A 23889-nucleotide genomic window follows, 5' to 3' on the forward strand; every position below is an offset into this window, starting at 1 on the left:
AGTCATTCTGCTCCTTTATCATCATCCACCAAGCAGACAATGCCCCAGCACTGCAGGAGTTGCTTTACTGAGAGCAGCTCCACCACACAGCCTCAGAAATTAGTGTACAATAAAGGCAGATAAACCTTGGAGGTCCAATTCTGGGAAGAGTTACCCAGAAATGTGAGTTTCTGTTCAGGGACTTTAACATTGACCTACATAATTTTATTAACACTATTCATATGTAACAATCATGTATTAGTCAAGTGTCACAGTAAGAAGTGACATCTGAATTCTTACTAAGAAATAGTAAGACACAGCCCTCAAAGAGGAGGAAAAGATTGCCAAGGAAATCCTTCTTCAATCTTTCCAAACTTTTTTCAATTTTTCAGTCTTGCATGATGAAAGAGACAACTACAGCATACCAGTAATTTCTTTCTTCTTTAATACTTTAACTTAGAATAAAAAAAAGGGGTAATTTTTACTGTACATTGCCACTTCTCCTCTCCCCAGTGCTTTTTCTTTCAGGTGGTTCAGAGCCCACCTGCCCACCAGGTGGGAAGTTGATTTTCTTATTAGTCCTGCATACAAATTGTTGAACATCAGAAGGACCCTGTTTGATTTTCAAAGTCTGCACCTCACAGTAGAAAAACGAGTCATTCTCATGAGCCCCTGGGAAATGTTTTGAAGTCTAAAAGAGATCAGTGAACTCACTGATGCAACATAATTAATAGAAGGATTAAGACACTCCTAATGAGAGTGTTTTAAGGAAAGATTTATCACATCAATTGTTCATTCCAAGAAAGTATTTTAATTTTAATGTTTTAATTATGCATTTTAAAAGTCAGTGCTAATGAACCCAGGTGATAAGGGGTGATGTTTCAGCCAAGCTCTGCTCAGATATTGTAGCAGGTCTGAACATTTTGAGAGTGATGTATTAATCTAAACCAGCATCCATCATGTTAAAGGTGATACTTCCAAGTCTCTATGTCTTGCTCCAAATTCTTGTACACTGAAAAGCCACTAAAACTTTGGCCAAGTGTGACTCTTGACCAAACATACAGGATAATTCTTTCTCCCACAAAAGAGTTGTTCAGCTTTTACTTCTCATATTCACAGTTTTATTTTGAGTGGATAACTCAAAAGAGAATAACCTTTAGCACTGAAATATCTTCTCAGTCCACAGAATTCCATGTTCCTGTATTGCCATCTCAACCTTGCTACATAAGATGAGGGCATTGCTTGTTCCTGGTTTTATTTTGAAGTTTTTAATCAATTTGAAGGCTTTGAAGTTCTACATCACCTTTAAGCATAAATAGTGTCTATTTTATAAATATGATTCACTCCCATCCACCTGCAGATTCTTGAGAAGGTTCTAGCAAAGGTCACTTGTATTTTCACCAACTATCACACCTTTTTTCCTGAAAGAGAGAAAACACTTTGTAACCAACTCATTATATCAAGGTATGAGATTCAAAAATGTTCCTTAAAACCAAGATTTTTTTCAGTGAATTTTCCCTTCTTTTTGTGCTGTCCATCATTCCTAGAAGGCTGCCACAGATTGCCTTGAGTTCCCACTGGTGCCCTGTGCATTTGCCCATGTTGCTGTGTAACTGCTCCTGATTTTAACATCAGACACCTTCCTGTTCTAGCAGCTTTCTAAGAACAAGAAAACCCACACAAATTTTGGGAAAAGTTGAGGCATGAACCTTCTGACAGTCAAACACATGCTGGAAAACTACTTCTAAGGAAGAGCTTTGGCCATTTCATTAATTGACTGACATCTTCTCCACTGTTAACTTAACCAAGAAGCAGCTGCTTTTTTGCTCTTTTCCAATATCTCTTTGGGTTTTTTCTTTAAGAGGCAGAGAAAAAAGATGTTGGAGATGAACAAGGAAGTTTGGTTTGGACAGAGGAGGCTCTCTAGACTGCCTGAGCCTGTCAAGGCCATTTGAACCAATTTTATAAAATCTAATTTCCTACAGCTACAGCGTGTGAAGGGCCAGTTATTAACGGAGGGGTGAGCGCTCACTAGAAACCCAGAATCCTTCAGCAGAGCTGGCAGTGCAGGCCTGAGTCAGCTGGAGCTGCTCTGCTGGCCTCACCTGTCACTGGGATGAGGTGGATGTCTGTGGAACAGCCCCTCCCAGGACAATGCTGTTCTTTTCTGTCAGGGTTTTCAGGCTGCTGCTGGCTGGGGACTGCAGCACTTTACGGGAAAGCCTCATTCTGCCATCGGTGGGATCACGGCCAAAGTACTTCACCTGGTAAGGAAACAAATTCACACTGAGCAACTTCACACTGAGCAAACTTCAAGAGCTGGAAATATGATTTTCCTTTAAAGACTGGGGGTTGGATTTAAATTTTTATTAAATTTTTATCACTTTGATGCTAGAAATGTAATAAATAGGCATCCTTTAGCCTATATTGCTGTCAAATACTAGTGCTGCCTAGCTAGCAAGAGGATGACATTAAATAAATCTAATTTGAATGATCAGGCCTTTAACTAGCACAGAAAGGGAATCCAATATGGAAAAATATTTTCTTCATAAACACTAAATAAATAATTAGAAAAAAAGAGGCAATTTAAAAATATGAACAGCATTTTATTAGCATTTTAAAATTAAAAAAATCATTACCTGAATTTCTTGTCCAACTTCTAATCCCAGGGCACTAGGGTGTTTAATCTAGAACACAGTGTTTTACAGAAATAAAATTATTAGAGTTTGTTCCAAAAATCCCTTTATTCAGGGGTTCTTCCTGCTACACTTCAGCCCAGTGGCTCAGCAGTACCTTAGGAACAACAGGTTTCTGAATATTAATGGAAAAGGGTATTTCAGAGCCAAAGAACTTGGTGTAAAAACAACTGCAGGAGTCACACAGTTGATTCTTTGCAGTTTTAAGTACAGAGCAGGAAGAATTAGACCAAGAAAGTGCTGCTAATTATCAGCTTTTAACCTGGAAATAGACCGTGGAACAACAGTAATTGTGTTACAGCCATGCCAACTGGGTAAAATAAATCTAATTGCCCATTTTGTACCTGTTTAGGGATGGCTCACCTTTCTTTGATCCAGCTGTGAGTTATGAAGTAATACTGGGGTCATGTTTGGGTACAGTTTTACCATCACTCCAGAATCTCTGCAGCAGCAAACAGCACAATTATTTCAAAGTGCTTCAAGAAAAATCCACTTTTCACTCTGCATATTGTCCCCAAAGCAAGCACTTCTAAACTTCTCATAAACAAAATTTTACTCATCCCTTTTAAAAAATTTTTTATCCACCATAACATGTCCACTCATTTTTCTTTAACTGAAAATAGATGAGAATTTCTTATTTCAGGGCAGTATTTCAGTAATAGGTACCACTCAAAATGTAATTTTTACAAGACAAACATGGTGATGAAAATTGGAAAGCAAACTCATATCATCCCTTTCAGATTCAAAGATGAAAAAGGCCTTAACTTTTATAACTTAGAGATATTCTAAAAACAAAACAAACAGCAAAAAAACCACCCCAGCTTTATCAGGAAACAAAATATTTTCACCAGCATATCATAAAATATCAGAAATCATGCAGGTGCCAATATTCTCAGCATAAATATGGAACTCTTAAAAAAATCATGATTATTTTACATCATACTACGTAAATAAGTTCATTTCAACTCCAAAGCACGCTTTTTATACCTTATTTCAGTAATTGTGGCTGTATAAATTGCCCCAAATTCCAAATTAACTTCTTGCTGTAGAAGGAAAAAAAGAGAAACCAGTAAGACAAAGCCACAAAGAGCAAACTTTGGAGGTGAGGGCAGAAGTGTGAGCTCACATCGTCCTTGCAGATCTCCCCAATGAATTCCCTGGCCTCGTGCATTGCCCCTGGCGTGGGGGCAAACACAGAATAGGTCTCCTCATCCAGCTGGCTCACAGTCACACCTGAAAGGGGAGTGGGGACACAGTCAGGGCACACTGCAGAGAATCACACTCAGAAAGGACTTGCTCAGAGCAGGAGGGGTTTGCACGCTCATTAAGAACTCAGACTTCTAACATGATTTTATTTTGCATTATTAACTTCTTCTATCATTATTTAATCTTGTTCAATTTAGGCATTGAACAACTACATTTGGCCACCACCTCCCTGCAAATACCTCAATAAACTTGTGGGCCATCAAAGAACAGAAAGTTATTTTTATAATCCTTTAAAGGCTGCAAAAAGTCCTGAATAAATGTTGAGGGTTATGAATCAATTTCCCAGAGATTTTTAATAATACTTATATTAATAGCTGAGGGAAATAAAAGTGTTTTGGAGCCAGAATGGTAAAAAGTTCTTTGCCCTTCTGGAGTTCTGTGGCCAGACCAGACAGGCTTCCAAGCAAAGGGAAATGGGATTTTTTTCTCCTTTTCTCCACCCCAATCCCCTGAGAAGCATTAATCAAGTTCACCACAGCATTAAGGGTTTCAGGTCCAAAGCAGAGCATCTCCCTGTACTCTACAGATAGCAGAATTTTTTCATTTTCAGTTTGTACTGAGCACTGAAACAGCTTAACACACAAGTCTGAAACAAAAGGAACATGTGAGGATAAATTATCACAGGAATCAACAATGTCTCACCAGTCTGTGCTTGAAGTTTTTTCAAATTGTAAGCCCCAGGACCAACGAATCTTAATCTTTTTGATAATGGAACGTGGATGGTTTCTGAAAGAACATTTAGAAATCCTTTGAAGTGCTAAATATAATCATCTTGAAAGCTATCACACAAAAGGGCACATTCCTGGAGCTTTTCATCTCTTACAGCTACCTGTGCTATCTGCTGAACGGGGATGTGATTACAGGTAAGAACTGAAATGAATGAAGACACAGAATAAACTCTGATGACTGCAAATTACCTTAAGCCATACTGATACTCATCTACATCAATTCTGATTTTGTGAGAGCATCACATAACTTCACTTAAATTGTTTTCTGGTGTACACTGAAATAGGAGTGCTGCCCCATGTGGCAATAACAATCCCCCCAAATTAACCAAAATAACCAAAACCCCTCCACAAATTATCCCCACAGGACGAGGGCAAATATATATAACAATAAATCATTAAAAAAAGGTATTTTAAGCAGTTTGGTAATTATGAAAGCTATAAATTTACACAATAACATTACCTACAACTGGTCCACTTTCTTTTCTGTTAGGTCTGGGTTTTGCCAGTGTTTGGTTCATTATTTGTAAAATCTCTCTCTTTGCAGCTAGAGGGAATAATTTCAAAAATCAGTATTTTTACATATGATTAAAATTAATATATGAAGTTTTTGTTATACAGTAGAAAAACATTCCTTGTCAAAACCTGTCTCCTGCCTACTGGAGAATGTCAGGCTGAATGTTTTCCAACTCATTAAATCCTTATTAAACCACGTAGCTTCACTTTCTCATGTGCTTCAAGAATATTTTAGCTGCACATGTCAGAATACAGATGGCAGCAAGTTTCACTGGTAAATATAGCTGAATTGATGTGAAATGAGAGGAAGTTTGGTATCATTTTTATAACATTATCCTGCTGAATTTCAACAAAGTCATGCAACGTGTGGTAGTCCAAATCATGCAATGGCTGAAGTTACTTTGAAGTTGGTTTGGAGCTTACTGATGAAGCCAAACCCATTTCATAAAGACAGGAGCTTGTTTTTTTCCACAATGAGAACAAAAAATGAATAGTTAATTGTTTAGTTTCATACAACTAAATTCTATCTATAATTTAAGAGAATGAAATGGGTGTAAATGCAAGACCAGACCTACCTGTAGCTTGCTGAATAGCTTCCACCACAATTTTTATTGGTATTCCTGGCAGCTTCAGATCAACCTGACATGAGAAGAATTAAGTGTCATCAACATGTCAGGAAAGCTCTTTTAATACTCTCTCAGAGTTTCACTTGAGGAAAATTCCATCTCACAATACCTGCAGTGCTGTTATCCCTTTATTGGTGCCTGCCATCTTGAAATCCATATCTCCATAGTAATCTTCAATTCCCTGCCAGCACAGACAGACAAAACCAAGTTGGAGCAATTTCATCCCAGTATACCAAAAGAAGGAATTACTTTTGATACTTCCAAGTTTTCTTTAGCATTATTTTGCTGTTCAGGATAAACTGTTAAATGTTCCTTTCTCTCCTTGGAAATGAAGAGCTTTTGTGGAGAAGTTTCTGATCCACAGCTGATCTTGTGCTGTCAGTGGCTGCACATTTTCCTCCCCAGCCCCTCTTTCAAGTGCTTGTTCTCCACCCAATATGTAATGTCTTTCAGTAAATTATTCATCATTTTCTCCCATGAGCAAAGACAAAATTAATTGGAAGGAAAAAGTTTATGAATGCTTAAATAAGTATAAACATGAGAAATAAGAAACACAACTGGACATTTCATACAAATTTTTCAAAATGAAGGGAGATGAAAACAAAAGATGAAACAAATTTTTCTAGGAGTTGTGGTGGGGTTTGCAGGGGTCAAAGAGATGAGAATCTTGACTCCATGTTTCAGAAGGCTGATTTATTATTTTATAATATATATTATATTAAAAGAAAGTGATATACTAAAACTATACTAAAAGAATAGAAGAAAGGATTTCATCAGAAGGCTTGAAAGGAATAGAAAAGAATGACAATAAAATCTTGTGACTATCAGAGTCCTGATCCAGCTGGACCTTTGATTGGTCATTAATTAGAAACAACCACATGAGCCCAATCCCAGATGCACCTGTTGCATTCCACAGCAGCAGAGAACCATTGGTTACATTTCATTTGAGGCCTCTCAGCTTCTCAGGAGAAAAATCCCATCAAAAGGATTTTCCATAAAACGTGTCTGTGACAAGGGGTGATGTTCTGGAATTGACTGGCTAGAAGGTTCCAGAAGCAGCCACAGGAGGTGTTTCTCAGCAGTGAGCAGCACAATGGAATGAGAGGAGCACTCACCAGGATGTCTGTCAGCAAGCGATAATCCTCAATGTCTCCCTTGCCCTGGCTGCACTTGGTAACGAGGCCTATGGCTACACCTGCCACTGCATTTGACACTGGAACTCCTAGGAATGGCAACAAAAATACAGTTTTGAAGCCTTTGGTCGTGCCCAGATCCTGTAGCACATTATCACATGTGGTTTATCCTTTTAAGTGCCTTATTTTGTACCTGCATCCATTAATGCTAAACTTCCACCGCATGCAGAAGCCATCGAGGAGGAGCCTGGAGTTGGAATACAGGAAAAAAAGCAGGGATTAAACACTGAGAAATGGGTCTCAATACAAGCTACAGTTATTTTCCTCATCCTGTAGCATAAAAATGCCCCCAAATACCATTTTGAAAGCTCCATTCTTCATGAATGTGCTTTTTATTTTAAAATATTTCAGGTAATAGCTGTAAGAACGTTTAAACTGAAATCTTTTATTTAGCATGCCTATAAATCAAGTTTGTCAAAACAAAGCTTTTTAAGAACCAAATGTAGTCTCCAGCACTAGGTTAGAAACAAGAAAATCTTAATACCATTGGATTCTAAGACTTCAGAAGTAACTCTGATTGTGAATGGGAAATCCTGGGGTATAACTGGTTTCAAAGCTCGTTCTGCCAGTGCACCTGTTTAAAAAAAAACAAACCCAAAAAACCCACTAAGTGATCCATGAATAAAAATCAGATAAAATATTGGAACTTTAAGCATGGCATTTCTCTAGTCTGGACTTACCATGTCCAAGCTCCCTTCTGTTCATCCCAGTAACTTTGCCAATCTCATTGGTTGCATAAGGTGGAAACTATGAAACAAAAAAATGTGCAGACACAAAATTAACCTGCTTTTCTTTTCCATTTTAAAACATACACTTAGAAAAAAACATCTTTGAGGTTTTGGTGCATCTCAAAGTAAATATGCATTAAAAATAAAATAATCAAACCACCACATGACTTCTATCAGTCACTTGGTTTGCAAGCCAGGACCAGTTTAGGTAATGTTTAGTAAATGTTTTACTTCCACAAGACAAAAGAGAATAAAGCAGTAGCAAGGTAGCTAAGAGAGAACACAAGAAGCTTCCTCCAAAGAAACTTGTCAAACAACCTAGCAGAAATGTTATTTCTGTCAGAGATAATGGAACAAGATCTGCCTGTTGCCTGTAGGAAATACTTTGGGCAAGCTCCAAAGGCTGAGAGAGATCCAAGATGTAAAAGTATTTATTTACTATTGCTGTGCCACATCAGCTGAACATATTAATAGAGTTTACTAAAAATAATAGCACAGGTTAATCCTGCTTTCAGTAAGAGCCTGTTCTGAAGGAGCTCACCTCATGGTATGGCATTAAAAAGCCTGTGTAAACTGGCAATTTACAAATTACCTACTGCTTTACAGGAAACCAGTACTTCTGCTCATATCAATTCATGCATGAATTAGCATAAATACATTTTAGCAAATCTAGAGCTAATTTATAACCTTGGAAGTGATCAACTGCACCTTTAAAAGCAAGACATGAAGCCCTTCTGTGAACCATGCAGAAAGTTGTAACACAGGAGAAGTCTCACCTCATAATGCAGCATGAAGTTTTTATCTTTAATTCCACTATTAATTAAAAACAAGACCATGTCAAAACAGGAGCAGCCAATCATGTGTTACACACAACAGATAATTCAAACTAATTACAAATGGACCCAGCCAAAACCAACAAATCAATACATTTGCTGATCACCCACAGCTACCATAATTAGAGAATATTACAAACTCCTCCAGGTAACAAAGATTCAACTACAGTAAGGCTGAGACATTAAAATGTAAAAGCTCCCACACTGGGATGAAATCACTGGGGTGACATCACTGCAATGTGGCTCCAAAGGGAACCAATTTCACTTCAGCAATGAAGTGAAAGCACAAGGACAAGCAAGCACAAGCTTGCTGCATCCCCAGTTAGACTTTCCACAAATCTTTTAAATTTAGAAACCAGACTGGATGTTCCCTTTAACACTCTCCAGTTTCAAATGTGGGCTTTGGAATTCATGTCAGCCTAACACAAACCCACTGCCATGATCTCTGGAAAACAGGCCACTTCAAAGTCTAATTTTACACATTTTTCAGTTCTAAAAAAGTATCCATATGGAAGCTCAAGGGGATTTGATCAAATGTGCTTAAATGCTCACCCTCTTGTTACTACTGCCAAAGCACCAAGACATACCTCACTGCTGTGGAGATAACATCTGATTTTACACTGGATTCTAGAGAGTCAAATGTAACTGTACACAGAACCTAAAATGAAAATGAGCTAAAATAAAAATCAACTCCTCTTAAACCCTTCCAGCCTTCACAAATGTCACTGTTCATGAAGAATCAAAGAGAACGAGTTCAGTAGCACACGAGATGCCATCAGCTACCACTTGTAGAACCCTTTTTCTTTATCACACAAACTTACTCCTAGTCTATAAAGACCACACATTCTTAAAGTAGCCCCATTTAAAAATACTAATTTAATGCTCCTTAAGTAGGAGCCAAGAGCAGTTTTCTCCTTAAGAAACATTTAAGGGACAGGGCCAGCTGCAAGCACAATGTTGTTTGTGCCTGTTTCCCACATGGACCTGCAGTGGGTGTTATTTTTAGTGGGATAAGAGGGGACACCACTGAGGAGTAAATCACTGCCTGCCACTGCCACCCTAACTCAGTGCAGTAAGAACTCAGATCCATGGCTGACAGTCTTCTAGCAAAGGGAGCTATAAAAGTATAGAAGACCAAATCTTGAATATGATCTTAATTCAATCCACCCTACAGCTGACACTTTTGGCAAAGAAGAGGAAAAAAATCCTCTCATTATTGCAAATTTTTAGGTAAAATTTCCCTATTTGGCTCAGGTTGAGTATGAAGCTGCTTTTAAAAGATTTCTCATGATGTGCCCAATTTAGCAGTGCCCCACACACCAATGTGCTTCCCAACCCACACACCACTTCTGCTTATTGCTATTTCAATGTGAAGAACAAGGAAACCTGGCATTTAAATGAAAGGCCCAAATCTCTCAGCTTTTGATGGTTCATTGATAATTTCTGATGTTTAAGTGACATTACCTGTGTTTGACCTCTTTGAAACAAGGCTGATCCATGAAGCATTTTGAACATGTTCACTTCACATTTAATGTCTCTGAGGGAAGTCAAATCTCTCCCATCACACCTGAAGTGACAAAGAGAGATGAAGAGATCAGTTCAACCACAGTCTTGGATTAAAAGCTGACAGAAATATTATCAGTAGGAGTTTGACACACCCACCTTCTATATTCATTTAGCACAAGATTTCTAAAAATGTCCTTTGAAACCACATTGAAAGATTCCATGATTTCGTAAGGCTCTGCCTCCGGAAATTTTTCTGGGTATAGAAAAGAAATCGTATCTGAAGTTGGGAAATTCATTTTATAGAACTTTTACTAAAATAGCTTGCAACAAAGAGTTAGATACTCCAACTCCAAGCAGTGCTACCCTCCATTGAAGCATTCTCAAAATATTAACAAAAAAATAATACCTTTCAGCTGTTCTTCTGTTTCAAGCCTTATTTTGTTGATTGCCTCATCTCTCGAAATCTAGAACAAAGGAGGATTTGCAACCAGTTAACTCTGGTTATGTTCTGCCCTTCTCTATAGGGCAGAACAACAGAGGTTTGGGGCTGTTTGCTTTAAAGATCTGCAAAAATTTAAGGAATAAGAAACAGAACTGTCACACATCTTCAAAAATCAATAATGAGGTTGGAAGGGACCTCAGGGGTTATGTGGTCCAACCTTTCTTGGCAAGAGCAGTCTAGCAAGATGGCCCAGCACCCTCCCCATCTGAATCCTAAAAATGTCCTAAATTGGGCAATCCACCTCTTCCCTGGGGAGATATCCCAGTGACTGGTAATTTTGATAAGTTTTCCCAAGCAGAACATTGCTCTTGTGCCCAACCAGAACTTTTCAGGAGTAACCTGCACCCATTTCTCCTCATCCTCTTCACGTGACTCCTTCACAGAGGGAGTCTCCTCATCCACTTCACGTGACTCCTTCAGAAAAGGGAGTCTCCACCTCCAAATAATACAAGCAAATATTCTGGGCAGGTTAAGAACTTAGAGAAAAAATTATTATTATTATTATTACAAATAGATGCAGGGAAGGGGACAAGCTTAAATTACACTAGCACTGAGGTTGGAAAAGACCCCTAAGATCATCAAGTCCAACCTATGATCACCATCTTGTCAACCAGACCATGGCACATCCAGTGTTTCCTTAAAACACCTCCAGGGACAGAGCTTAAAGAGCTAAAAGTACTCAATCCTAGTACATTATGATAGTAATTAAAAAAATAATTATATCACAATTGATTACTTACTTTATCATGGCTTGAATCTGTGAACACTGCATAGATCTTGTTAGAAGCAAGTCTTTAGGGAGAAAAGGAAGAAGTTTTGAAAACACAGCTTAAAAAACACTTCTATAATTAGGGTTTTTTTTTTGGGGGGGACTAAATATTTGAAAAGTATTTAGTGAAATACCAATCTGATGAAAGCACCAGACTCACAAACATTCCTCCATCTGCATGATTTGTTCTGAACTTACTTCTTTGCAAGTTCCACGATCTCTTCGGGAGCAATAAATAATTTCTGGACAGTTCTCTTGACCACACCCCGCTCCTTCACCAGCTGCTGAATGCCCTGGATGATGTGCTGGCTCTGCTTCACCCCCACTTTGATGGCATGGCAGAAATCTTGCTGCAAGATGTTCTCAGCAGTTGCTTCCAACATAACTGGCAATGGAAAGATAAAAATTCAGTGAATTCCTGTGGTATTGTTCAACAGCAATCTAACATTAAACTGCATGAATATCAGGGAATCTACTTAACCAAAAGTTACCCATCACTCTTGTATAAAAATCCACATTTCAAAAGATAAGAAAACATCTGCAAAGATTTCCAAGCCCTCAACAGACACCAATTAACTTACCAACTTGACTTTGTGGAGCTCCAGCAACAATTAAATTTAGAGTACTAGAGGCCATCTCTTTCCTAGTTGGATTGATAACAGTCTCTCCATCCACCAGCCCCACCCTCACTGCACCTGCAAAGAAACTCCAGAAAGTCATTTATTATTATAATAATTAAGTTCTTTAAGGCATCACTGTACTTTGGGAGTTACAAGCTAATAACAGTAATTAAAGCTACAGACTAATTTTAAAATATCAGCACATTGACTGGATATTAAGAACAAATCTAGAAAACAAAATTACCTATTCTGTTTTTAATTTGAGTATTATTACTGGGGAGGGCAAAGAATGCCAGTATTACACACAATGCTGTGAGTGTACTGGAAGTTTTTTGCCATTTCAGCACATATTTTCTAGGGGAAAAAAAGGCAGCTGAAAGGAAGACACTTGTTCAATATTTGTTCTTGGGTAGATCTTTTCTCTTCCCAGAAAATGCTCACAACAAAATAAATCTCTTTTTGAATTCCTTGAGGAAAAGTATTCTGAAGCAGCTATTTTCCAAATAATGCTTTTCACTAATATGTTTCTCTTAAGAGAAAATTAATTTATTGGTCTCTATAGTACATTATTTCTATATTTTATTTCCTCTCAAAAGTGCATTTAGTCCAGAAAAAATAATCCCTTGAAGTGCAATAATACTATCCATTGTAAAATTATTTACAATGCTTGAAATTTAATGTTTAGATTCAGCTTCTACTTAAAAAAACAAAGTGCAACCTGTGATCTAAATCTTCCACTCCATTGAAATCACCCATAATTTAAAAATATTTACTTACCAATAGGACCATTCCAGGGGATATCAGACAAGGCAAGTGCTGCAGAAGCTGAAAGGAAGACAAAAATCTGGATTAGGAAAAAACTGATGTCATTAAATCCCACCAAAGCACCAATTCCTCACAGCCTTCTTACCTCCATTAATTGCCAGAATATCAGGATCATTGACACCATCTACTGCTAAAAGATTACAAAGGATCTGGCATAAGATAAAAGACAATGAATAATTTTGACCTATACATTTTTATTAACTGTCAATACACAGCTAAGGACAATAATAAAACCCAGGTATCTACACAAGTCTATGTTTCACATGGAAATTTCTTCAGGTTTTTAAAATAGAAAGCTGACAATAAAGCCCCATTAATGGATAGTATTATATCACATCATATATAAAATATTTACTAGCACCTTTCCTCTTTGCTAAAGTATTACTTAGCATCTTTCCTCTGTTCTACAGAGGAGATTTTTGTTCCTGTACCTTGACAACAAAATTTGCAAAGTAGGATGTAATATAAATTATTTAAGACAAGGAGATGACAAACTAAAAAGCAACATGATACTTGTTTGTGAAGTGCAAACCCTCCTTTTTTTTTAAGAAAAAAAAAATTCTTAAAACAGGGTCTGTATAATGACATTTTCCTTGGCCATATCCAAGTTTTCCATTTTGAAGGGAGCATGACCTACCTGTGTATCATAAAAGTAGCCTGCTGGGAAAAGAGGTCTGATTGAGCGATCTGCAAAGGAAATAATCCAACTTTTCATAAGAATTCATAAGAAGTTGGGTTTCAGTAGTTAATATTCAGTTTGTCCTGCAATGATCCCACAAGAAACTGACAAAATGGGGTTTTAAAATAAAAAAGGGACAAAAGGTAGAGAACCCAGAAATGTATTTAGCATAATATATATAAGCTAAAAATTTCAATCATATTGATAAACAAATGACATGTTTGTTTTCTGACAGCATTATAAATGGTATTTATAATAGCATTATAAATGGTAATTTCAAACACTCACAAGAAAATCACAACATTTTTAAAGTACATTGTAAATAAAAGGTTTCAGCCTACCTATTACTCTACTTGTAAGAATTTCCTTATCAGTGGAACCAAGCTCTCTTCTTAGATAATTTGTAGGAATTCTTCCTGCTGCAGCAGCCTTCTGCCGGTAGTCAACCTTCCAAAAAAAATTCAGGCATTATTAATGACAACTGATTATTTACTGCAGAGCCACAGAAAGCCTCACAAGGGACCCTTGGGATCATCCAGGTGCAACCCCAATTATCAACTTCTTACCCTTTGAGCCTCACAATCCCACCAGTTTTCCACACAAGCAAACCCCAACACCTGAGCTTGGATGGTCTGGCCAAGTCCACAAGGCCTTGCTAAAGCCAAGGCAGGCAACATCCAGGGCTCAACAGGGATCCTTTTTATCATTATCCTTTTAATCATTTTATTTTATCAACTGCAATTCTGAAGTCCAGGCTCTGCCATCTACTGTTTGCATTCCCCACTCCCCCCAGCATCCTCAACTCCACTGTTTAAGGACTATGGCTGCTAAGTACATCATTGATTAGCACAAAACTAATTCTTAGTACTTACTTAACTAATCATTAGTACTTACCACTAATGGCATAAATTGAGATGGTGAGGGCTTGGTTTTGCTGACTGCTGTGACCATCACTGCTGTGTCACCTAGCTGGGTTAAGAAAAATAGGTAAAAACTGAAGTTACCTGAAAAGAAAATCATTCCTGATTTTCTAAAAATTTATTCACAAACCAGTAATTCTTAAGAATTATACTCTGCAGAAAGCCACCACATAACTCCACAGTTCATGCCCTGTTTTTGCTTTTCAAACATAATTTCTTCCTATAAATTTTTTCCTTCCCTTTGTTAGGGATGAAGTTGCCCCTTGACGCCCTATATCCCACAGGCTCTGATGGCCAGACAGTGACTTTTAAGAGACAGGAATTTTGAGGCTACACAGATTTTGACTATTTTTTGTTTTTACCTGAACAACAGCAGATCCATCTGCAAACTTTGCAAGTTTTCCAGAAGACAGCTCCATCTTTCTAAAGGAAAGAAAGAACCTGTTACATGAATTTATAGTGAATTCATGCACATTTCCCAGCAATTTCTGCATTCATCTGTAGCCTCAACTGCACAGAGTAAAGGCTGTGCTTCACAGGAAATACAAAAATCCTCCTTAGATAGAAAAATTGAAACTCTTGGAGCAAAAGTGACCAAATCCACCTAAGTTTCAAGCGTCCTGCTTCCTTTACCTTGAAGCAAAGCCTTTCAACTATCCCTAGGAGTTATAAAGGTGGCTCATCACCTGTTCCAGCTGGGGTTTAGCCAGTGGCAAACACCCTCAAGGCTGAGGGGAGCTGCTTGCACACTTCCCAGCACAGCTGCAGAATATTCCCTCCTTTGTGGAAGAGAAAGGAGGGCAACAAGGCAATGAGGACACACTTGAGAGCAATGTATAAAAATATGGATTATTTATTCCAGGCTTGTGCTGGGTGCTAGTGCACAAGGCCAACACACCCTTCTGACTTTCCATGCCATTATTTATACACAGAAATCCAGAGCTGGTCCCTTCCCAAGCACAACCCCTCTATTATGACTAGTCAGTAATTTTTATACAAGTTATCCCAGGTAAATTGTTCACATGCTCAGGGGAACACCTGGGCAAGGCCCTTATGACCTGTAGGTGTGATTTTTATTGTTATAATGAACATAATTCAGCTGTAGAGTAACAGGATGGTTTGGGTGGGAAGGGACCCTGAAGATCACTGAGTTCTACCACTCCACTATCCCAGGTTGCTCCAAGCTCCATCCAGCCTGGCTTGAAACACATCCAGGGATGGGGCAGCCACAGCTTCTCTGTGCCAGGATCTCACAGAGATTTTTTCCCTACTATCCCATCTAAACTTACTGTCTTTCAATTTTAACCCATTCCCCCTTGTCCTGTCACTGCACACCCTCACAAGTGCTCTGCACCTTTCCAGGCAGCTCCTAGAAGGCCACAATTAGGTGACCCCAAAGCTTTTCTTCTCCAGGCTGAACAATCCCAACTCTCTCAGCCTTTCTTCGCCGGAGAGGTCTCCATCCCTCTGATCAACTTGGTGGCCTGGAATGTTTTGCTAAGTTGGCAATGAACACATAGACATCCATCAACATCTTCATTTATTACATCCTTAGGGCTCCTCAGCCCCTGACTCAGCCATGACAGGGCTGATCCCACTGCTCCGGGCTCCCCTCTTGCTTGCCAGGACACCAAAATCCGACACCAAAGAACGTCCCGACTGAGGATAACCTCAGCTATAACCTCAGATAAGCTCGACACATCCCGCATTTTGCACCAGTCTCCCCTCACGTTTGCGTTACTCTCCAGCCGGGCCGACGCTCGGCCCTGCCGCCCCCACACCCCTCACCTGCCGCCCACCTCCACCGTCACGGCCCGCCCGGGCCCGGGCTTGGGACCCGCCGCGGCGCCGCGGGCACACACCCAGGGCAGGGCGGGGCGGCCCGGGGGCAGGAGCCGCCGCCACCGCGCCGCGGCCCCGCCGCCATCCCGGGCCAGCGCGCCCAGCGCGGCGCGGCCGCAGCTCGTGGCGGCCGCCATAGCGCCCCCGGCAGGAAAGGGCGGCCGCGCGATTGGCTGGGGTCAGCGACGCCGCGCAGTAAGGGCGGAGCGGATTGGCTGGGGCGCCGCCGCGCCGCTTTCGGTTCCGTACAGGCGCTACAGCGGCTGGCGAGGGTCAGGCGGCGCAGAGCGCGGGAGTGCGGCGGCTTCGCCGCTCCCGAATCCTGAGGTGAAAAGCGGCAGAAAAATGCCCGAGGCGGCCTTGGAGCCACCTCGGGCTGGAATCTGAGGAAAAGCCGATCGAACGGAGCGAGGAAGAGGACACCGGCACCGGGCTGCCGCCTCAGGAGTCCGGGAGGCGCCCGGAGGGTTGGTAACGTCATTGCCTGAGGGGCCGCCCCGCGGCCGGCTGGAATTCGTGAGGGGAAAAATACCTGTGTTTGGGATTGATTTACTCCGCAGACCTTGTTCTGTAATACACCCACCAGAAAAACCCCCAAAACAAAAACAAACCCAAAACCAACCAACCAAACCTCCAACAACAGAACCCGAAAAACAGCAAGGAAAAAATACCCCAAAACCCCAATCAACAACAAAAAAAGAACAACAACAACAACAAAAAAACCAACAAAAAAAACCCCCAAAAACCAAAACAACATAAAGAAACAACAAAACCACCCCTAAAACTGAGGAAAAAAACCCAGAACCAAACAACCCAAAAGAATCCCACCAAAGAACCCCCAAAAAACAACCAAAGCAGCCCCTCCTACCCCCCAAATATCACTAAAATCCAACCAAAACACACTTTTAAGCCAAGAACACTAAAATAATCTGCAATGTGCAAGAAGAACAGAACAAAGATATTGCTTGTCACAAACTTCTTGTGCTCTTCTTACATGCTCAGAGTGCATCAGAATGTCACTCAGGGGACAGTGGTTTTGTTAATTTATTAATTATTCCTCAGTGTAATGCAAAATAGATTAGTAATTAGTGTTAGTTATGTCTCTGAGGTGAGTGAACAATAATGTGATTGTGAAGATCTGATCACACCAGCAGAGATAGTTTATATTCATTTAATCCCACGTGTATCTGTCGCACATCACCTTGAACTCATCTGCCATCTGCATTTAACAATTTAAATTTGGCAAGTAATTATTAAAAATCCTAATAATTTTCTACTATTTTATTTCTAAAGCTATTTTGATGTTGCTTGTTTCCTTAACTGGAGTTTTCTGTCCAAGCTGCTTTTATAGGAAACAGATTCCAGACTGGGAGAACAGTCCAAGCAATAATTTTTCTTTTGTGCCAACATGTTTCTTATCATTTTGGCAAGACACAAAAGAGAGAAGTAAAATGATCAGAAACTTGGGATTTGGCCTGGGCAAAAGGGCTGTTAACTTTATCCAGATTTACAATTTATTGGTACAGTTTTGTTTGGTACAAGAATGTATTAGGTGACAAAGCAGAAATATTCCTCATATTCTCTTGAATTCACATTCAAAGTGAATGACAAACAGACAACTGTTTGGAGTGTTTTTTATGTAATTATTGCAATTGCTATTCTCACACTCACCAAGATGATAAATGAATATTTCATTGCTGTCATGCACTAACAGAATATGGCCATGGAACCACTGTCATAGGAAAAGGATACCAGAGCTTGGATTTCATTCAAGACTCTAGGCAGCAAACAAAATTAATGTCTAACATCATGAAAGAAAGCAAAACTATGGTTCATTTATTAACAAAGCTGTGCACTTAGTTTCCCTCTTCATTAAATTTTCTGTTTTTTTTTTTTTTTTTAATTCCACTATTGAAAATTCAAACAGAAACCCCAAAACAAGCCACAAAAAAAGATAATTATTAAAGCTTTCAGGAGAGCAGCAGTAGTCTTTAAGCCTTTTCTAACAGCCTCTGCCACACTGAAATAAACATATTTAATATCTCCCTGTGACATTACTCCATGGTTTTATGCTCGATGGGCCCTACAGGTCGTTAATAAAAGTAGGGGTTTTATTTAGGAGCAGCTAAAGCAGCTCCTTTCGGCCACTTTGTCTGTGCCCCCTCCTCTCCAGCTCACTGTGCTGAAGTTTTCCAAGTTCCTTGAGGGAATTAGTTATCATTCACTTAGCCTTAAGCCACTTGTTTATTTTGCCATTTATTTATTTTGGTCAGGGTCTATCTGCAGCTGAGCACCCTATTCTATCATCCCCATCCTGCAGCTCAGTAAATCTCTCACTTTGAGTGCTACTTGTAAAAAAATGATGTGTGGCTATTTTAAGGAATGGTAAACATGCAACCAAGTGGCCTAGGAAGAGGCTGTGACCATTTTTCATGTACTCTTCCACTGGATGGCTTCTTATGGCTCTGTTTTCTCCTAGGCTCAAGTTTTTCCTGTCAAACAAGATTAATTTGAGCCCCTTCCATAGTTTTGGCATAAAGCTCTACACACTTTTTTCTCACTTATTATAACTTTATTTTAAAGAGCAACCCATTGTACAGACCTAGCTCTATAAAAGCAGCTCAATATAGAGCTTAAACTAAAACCAAACCCAACAAACAAACAGCCTGACAGTGATTAATTCCCCCTTTTTCCCATCATTGCTGAGAGGAAATTGTACCTGCAGTTGTTCCAGGAAAGGTTCCCAGTAGTGTTCCAGCCATTCCACCATGCCCAGGTAGGGCATCCCCTTGGTGGCTTTATTGCAAATTGTGAAGAGCAATTATGGCATCATTAAATAGTCCTGGGAGCCCTGGGATGCTGCACCTGAGCAAGTAACTTCTTTGGATGATAAATTTGTTTCAGCAGGGTACAGATCTCTCATGCTAACTTTCTAAAGTAGCTTTAGGAGAATCTGTTGAAATTGCGTGACTTGAAACCAACTTATTTTCACTTGGTTTTCTCTCCTAATTCCTGTCCTGGCTAGCTTTACTTTAATTGAATTTCCTGCTGCATCTCTTGGGACGGCTTTCAGATGCCACTGGATTTCCTTAGCTGCTGTAACTCCAGTGGCTCAGTGCTCTTCAGAAAACTCCTGTGGATGAACTTTGCAATCGCCATGGCTGTGGCAGGTGGGTGTAATCTTTGATTTGAGTGAAATAAAAAGGGGAGTTGATTGCATTTAATGAATTGCCCATCTGCCTCCTGGATCTTGTTGGGGCACCTGTGTCTCATCCTATTTTAGGGCAGCACCACCCCTCCCTCCTTTCTCTTCCAGGTTCCTGAGGGCTCTGTGCTGCTCTGCTCTCTGAGCAGGGGTGAAATTGCAGCATTCTCTGTGCCTTGGGAATGAAAGGGGGATTGAAGTAGAAGGTCTAGGTGAGTAAACTGAAGCCTATGCTCCTCCCTGTCAAGGAAGAAGGTGTGGGTGAGTAAACTGAAGCCTGTGCTGTCCTGCCAAGTAAGTTGGAGATTTCTACAACTGTTTGTTTTATGGGACTGCTTGAACGCATGAGAAAGAGTTGAAGATGTAAATCCCCTTTCCCTAACCAGTGCTGTGGTTTCTAAAGTGAGCTGGGTGTGTTGGTTTTGGGTTTTTTTTTATGAAAATTTTTTTTTACAAAAACTTTATTTTTGTATTCTATAAGGAGCAAGTAAGGCAGAAGGTTGAATAATTGTCAGAGCAAACTTTTATTTTCCAGAAGATTTGCTTGATGTGTCAGAAGTCAAAGTGCAAGTGTATATAAAGCCTGTGTGTCATACCCACAGTGTAATAGACACATAAGGCATCATCTTTTTTTGTTTTTAGCAGCAAACTTTGAAACTATTTGCTTCAAAATTTTTATTGCTGTGCAGCCTAAATTTAGTGAAAATTTAGTGAAGGACTTCAGGAAAACTGTTGCTCTTTTTTTTTTTTTCCTCCTTGTGGTAGGAGACAACAGAAGAATAGCATTAAAGAAAATATGAGCTCCCTGCTTGAACTAGTGGAGTCAACTCCTTCATGTTTTCTTGACCTCTCTTTTGTCTTAATTATTATCTTAAGCTGAGAGTTAAAGCATCTTATAAATCAATAAGCTGGGTTCAGCCAAGCCTTCCTGCAGGTGTATGGGATGTAATGTGTCTCCACAGGCCAGCTCTTAGGTGGCTCATGTGGAGGAAAAAGCCAGACCTGGGCAATTGGAGCTTCTGGCAGGTCAAAACAGGCTCAGCAAAGGGTGGGAGCAGCCTCTGAAAGGGAGGGGCTGGAGTGGAAACCTCTGTGTCCAGCTGCAGGGCCTTGTAGCTGTGCTGGGGATTGGCCTCAGGCCTGTTCTGTGAGCTGCCAGGGGCAGTTCTGCAGGGTGCTGGGCAGTGGTTGAATATTCTGAGTGAGACCCCTCCATATTACTCAGACACAGAGCCTCTATGTTGTTCTTCCTTCTAGGAGTTTTCAGTGTCCTTGAACAGGTACTCTGCTCTCTGGGAGCTTTGGATTTGGGTCCTTTGACACTTAAAAACCACTTGAGTTCCCTTGTTCAGTCTGGATTGTGCTGAAAGAATTAGGTGCATTGTATTAATGTGTATTTCTATCTAATGAAAGGAAAGCTCTTCTGTCTAACAAACTCTGTGCTTTTAAAGGTGTTACCTTTGTATTTTATACCTCAATATTGAGCTGCTTTCTCTTTCACCACCTCCCCAGGAACCAGGAATATTCTGGGTGAGTGGGACAGGTACCATGTGGAGGTTCTGCTTGTATATATTTACTTAATAAATACATAGACCTGTTTGTTGTGGTATGTGAGATTCTGCAAGTGTTGCTTTTATTTGCAGTGTGGTTTTGAAGTAAACGTGCTTCATTTGAAGAGGTCAATGTACTTCGGCAGTGGGTGTTGAGCTGGGGGTCAGGTGTGTGCTGGGGGCTGCCCCTGCCATTGGACAGAGGGAAGACATGAAGAGATGGGCCTGGAACACTGCCTGCACCAGGAAATCAGAGGGATGAGCAACCACAGTCAGAGTTACTTTGTGGTTTTTTTAGCCATTTCACTGAATAACAAGTGTTTGAGGCAGTGTGAAGCATCACATTTTAATTGCCCCATTTTCTTGGGGGGGTTTCCACCGTGCCTGGCTTTTCTGTAGTACAGAAACTGAGAATAATGTGCCCACATTGGCAAGAAGCTCTCTGAACAGAGTAAAACCCCAAAATGCTTGGTTTGGTGTGAGTTTATTGAAAATAACCCTCCGCCATACGGTGGCACTGGCGAGCTGGGCACGGCGCGGGCCGGGCTCCGTTCTGGCTGTTCCCTGGTGGTGCCTGCAGGGTGCAGCTCCTGCCCACGCAACCCCTCCGTGGCTCGCTTGGAAACTTCCGAGGTTCCCTGAGTACTTATAGAGTAATAGAAAACAACGGCTTGGTTTTCTTAATTTGCATGGGTGAGTGAGTGGCACAGAAAGGATTTTTTTTTTTATTTGAAGCGAAGAGATAGATCTACAGAAATAGTAGATTTTACAGAATTTGCTAGAGACAGTGCTCTTCCCTTTTTGTGTGTAATGGGAGTGGAGAGGGGCTGAAGAGACCTTAAATTCATGGATTAAGGAAGAGCACCTAGAGGTGCGGTTTTTAAGCCTTTTCAGGCATTTCTGTGAGCTCTGATCATTCAATGCAGTGCCTTTAACAAAGTAGTTGAGCAAAGCTGAATGCAAGAGCACTCTGCATGTGGGGGGTAGTGTTCAGATTCCTGCTTTCTAAACTGAACCAGCACCACTTCTAACACTACAAATGGCTTTGAATGTAGTGTAAAAAATGTAAGTGAACATCATGCACAAAGCTTCCTGATATGTATGCATGCTCTCTGTCAGGTCAGTTCTTGGATGCCCAAGTTAAAATTATTTGTAGTCTAGCAAACACTCCAAAAATCTCATTAGAGGGCTCAGCACTGCTCAGGGCTCCTCTCTGTGGCACCCTGAGAGGCCCTGCAGACTTTGTTGTCTGTGAAGAGCCAAAGCTCTAGCATTAAATGCATCTGATTGGAATTATGGGACATACCAAGTAATACAAGAAGGTCTGAAATGACCCAAGGCCCTGAATTCCTTGAGTGATTGAAGGGCAAACTGTGATTGTTCTGTAGTGTGTGTTGAGTGATGGCACAAAATCAGTCCAAAAAAGTGAATTTGGAACTCCTCAAACCCCAAGTTGAAAAGCTGTGATTATTTACCTGTGGATGTGCCATTTTGCAATAGCTATTTAATGGTTACTTACACCATTCAAAACTTAGTGTGTTAATTTTAATAGGCATTCTCAAGTAAGAGAAGCAAAAGCAAGACAGTGATTCATAGAGCCTCTCTAACAAAGAACAAAGCTCTGGAAACCTCCAAGCTGCTGGAGGTGCCAAGCAGAAAGGTCCAGATAGAGGAGAGTTTTTTGACTACAACTTGTCCATTGTTAAAGTATCTCAGCCACTAAATCCCTTTTTTCTTTGCTCTCTGAGAAGCCCCAGGGAAAAGCCTTTGAAATCTTGTTAGAAGTTGGATGTTGATGAGGTCTGAACTTGCAGCAGAGCAGAGTGTGGTGGACAGAACACTTGAAACAAAGCAGCAGCCTCACAGCTCAGAGTGCTGTGGATCGTGGCTGTTCCCCTTTGGCGTGGTGCTTTGCATTTTTGTCCTCAATTTCAAAGCAAAACTATAAATAGGAGTTGGGAACTGTGTGGATGTGGTGATTGATATGGGTGGTTTTTTTACTGTTCTCACCCACTTGCCTTGTAAAGGAGGTCTAAGCTTAAATTAAGAGCCAATGATGAAGCAGTTTGTCAACCCATGCCATGTCCTTGATCCATTTCCAGTTTGTTTGGCTCCATCCTCTTGCTGTGACAAATGTCACTGGCTTCACCAGGGCTGGGTCAAGCTCTTTATACAAAGGTTTGGAATTTTACCATGAATGCAAATATTTCCTCAAAATGACTCCTTGGAATCCCTAAATGTTCACATTAATTTTTTCTTTCCTGGGGGAAAAAATCTGTATTATTTTTTGGGATATGAAGTAAGAGCTACACCTTGGTATAGGTCCTCCTGATGAGAGGAGATATGACCTATAAAATGAAGGATGAAAACAGCAATAAAAAGTTTCTGGGGATGATAAAAATGTGATTTATAGTCAGGATCCAGTTATAAATCTCATCAGCACTTACTATAGCTATACTTATACATTGCTACCTTGTTGAAAGAAAAGTTAGTAAAGAATTCAGAGTGTGGTATTTAATTCACACAGTTAACCTGCACAAGTTGCAACTGGCTTGAAAAATGTCAGTGTTAGTAAAAGCAGGAGAAGAGTGGTAATTGTTTATATTAATGGGGTATCTGCATTTTAAAACTACAGTCAATCCTGTTTTGGGGTCTGAAATGTGCAGAACATGTGAAAGTTTTATAGGGTAGTAGCAGCTGCTCCCAGTAACAGGTATTTGCTCCACAGCTGGTAACAGTTCAGTGATTCAGCTGCAACCTTTGATTTATTTTATTGTCTCATAACTTCATACTGTGTCTTTGGCCTTGATCTTGTTTCAGGTGTTGTCTTCAGAGCATCCCCAACCTGATCTTTATGAGCTGTTTGTAAGTGTTTGTGTGGTGGGTGGAAAGAGCATCTGAAGGAAACC

General features: G+C 40.2%; 1 protein-coding gene across 1 annotated transcript; it reads right to left on the minus strand.

Moving 5' to 3' along the window:
• Positions 1-407: 407 nt before the first annotated feature.
• PNPT1 (polyribonucleotide nucleotidyltransferase 1) lies at positions 408-16388 on the minus strand. Its single transcript, XM_054628963.2, has 29 exons — positions 16172-16388; positions 14746-14806; positions 14358-14432; positions 13805-13910; positions 13422-13471; positions 12870-12933; positions 12737-12784; positions 11921-12034; positions 11538-11724; positions 11311-11362; positions 10475-10532; positions 10225-10321; positions 10027-10129; positions 9150-9220; positions 8506-8542; positions 7682-7748; positions 7486-7575; positions 7135-7188; positions 6924-7030; positions 5918-5989; positions 5758-5821; positions 5130-5213; positions 4584-4667; positions 3802-3908; positions 3663-3718; positions 3039-3117; positions 2619-2666; positions 2085-2243; positions 408-1400 (listed from the first exon to the last, which is right to left on the minus strand). The coding sequence occupies exons 1-28, from the start codon at positions 16360-16362 to the stop codon at positions 2088-2090; spliced, it is 2382 nt and encodes a 793-aa protein (XP_054484938.2). The 5' UTR covers positions 16363-16388; the 3' UTR covers positions 408-1400; positions 2085-2087.
• Between the last annotated feature and the right edge of the window lie 7501 nt (positions 16389-23889).

Source organism: Agelaius phoeniceus, chromosome 3, assembly GCF_051311805.1.
Source record: "Agelaius phoeniceus isolate bAgePho1 chromosome 3, bAgePho1.hap1, whole genome shotgun sequence".
Classification (NCBI taxonomy): Eukaryota; Metazoa; Chordata; class Aves; order Passeriformes; family Icteridae; genus Agelaius; species Agelaius phoeniceus.

What these genes read in the sequence shown, in the direction of transcription:
- PNPT1 (XM_054628963.2), bottom strand. Translation starts at nt 16,362, where the DNA reads ATGGCGGCCGCCACGAGCTGCGGCCGCGCCGCGCTGGGCGCGCTGGCC. An exon ending in CTCAATTTATGCCATTAGTG is followed by an intron (nt 13,911 to 14,357) that starts GTAAGTACTAAT and finishes TTTTTTTGGAAG; the next exon opens with GTTGACTACCGGCAGAAGGC. An exon ending in TTTAGCATTAATGGATGCAG is followed by an intron (nt 7,031 to 7,134) that starts GTACAAAATAAG and finishes TGCCATTCCTAG; the next exon opens with GAGTTCCAGTGTCAAATGCA.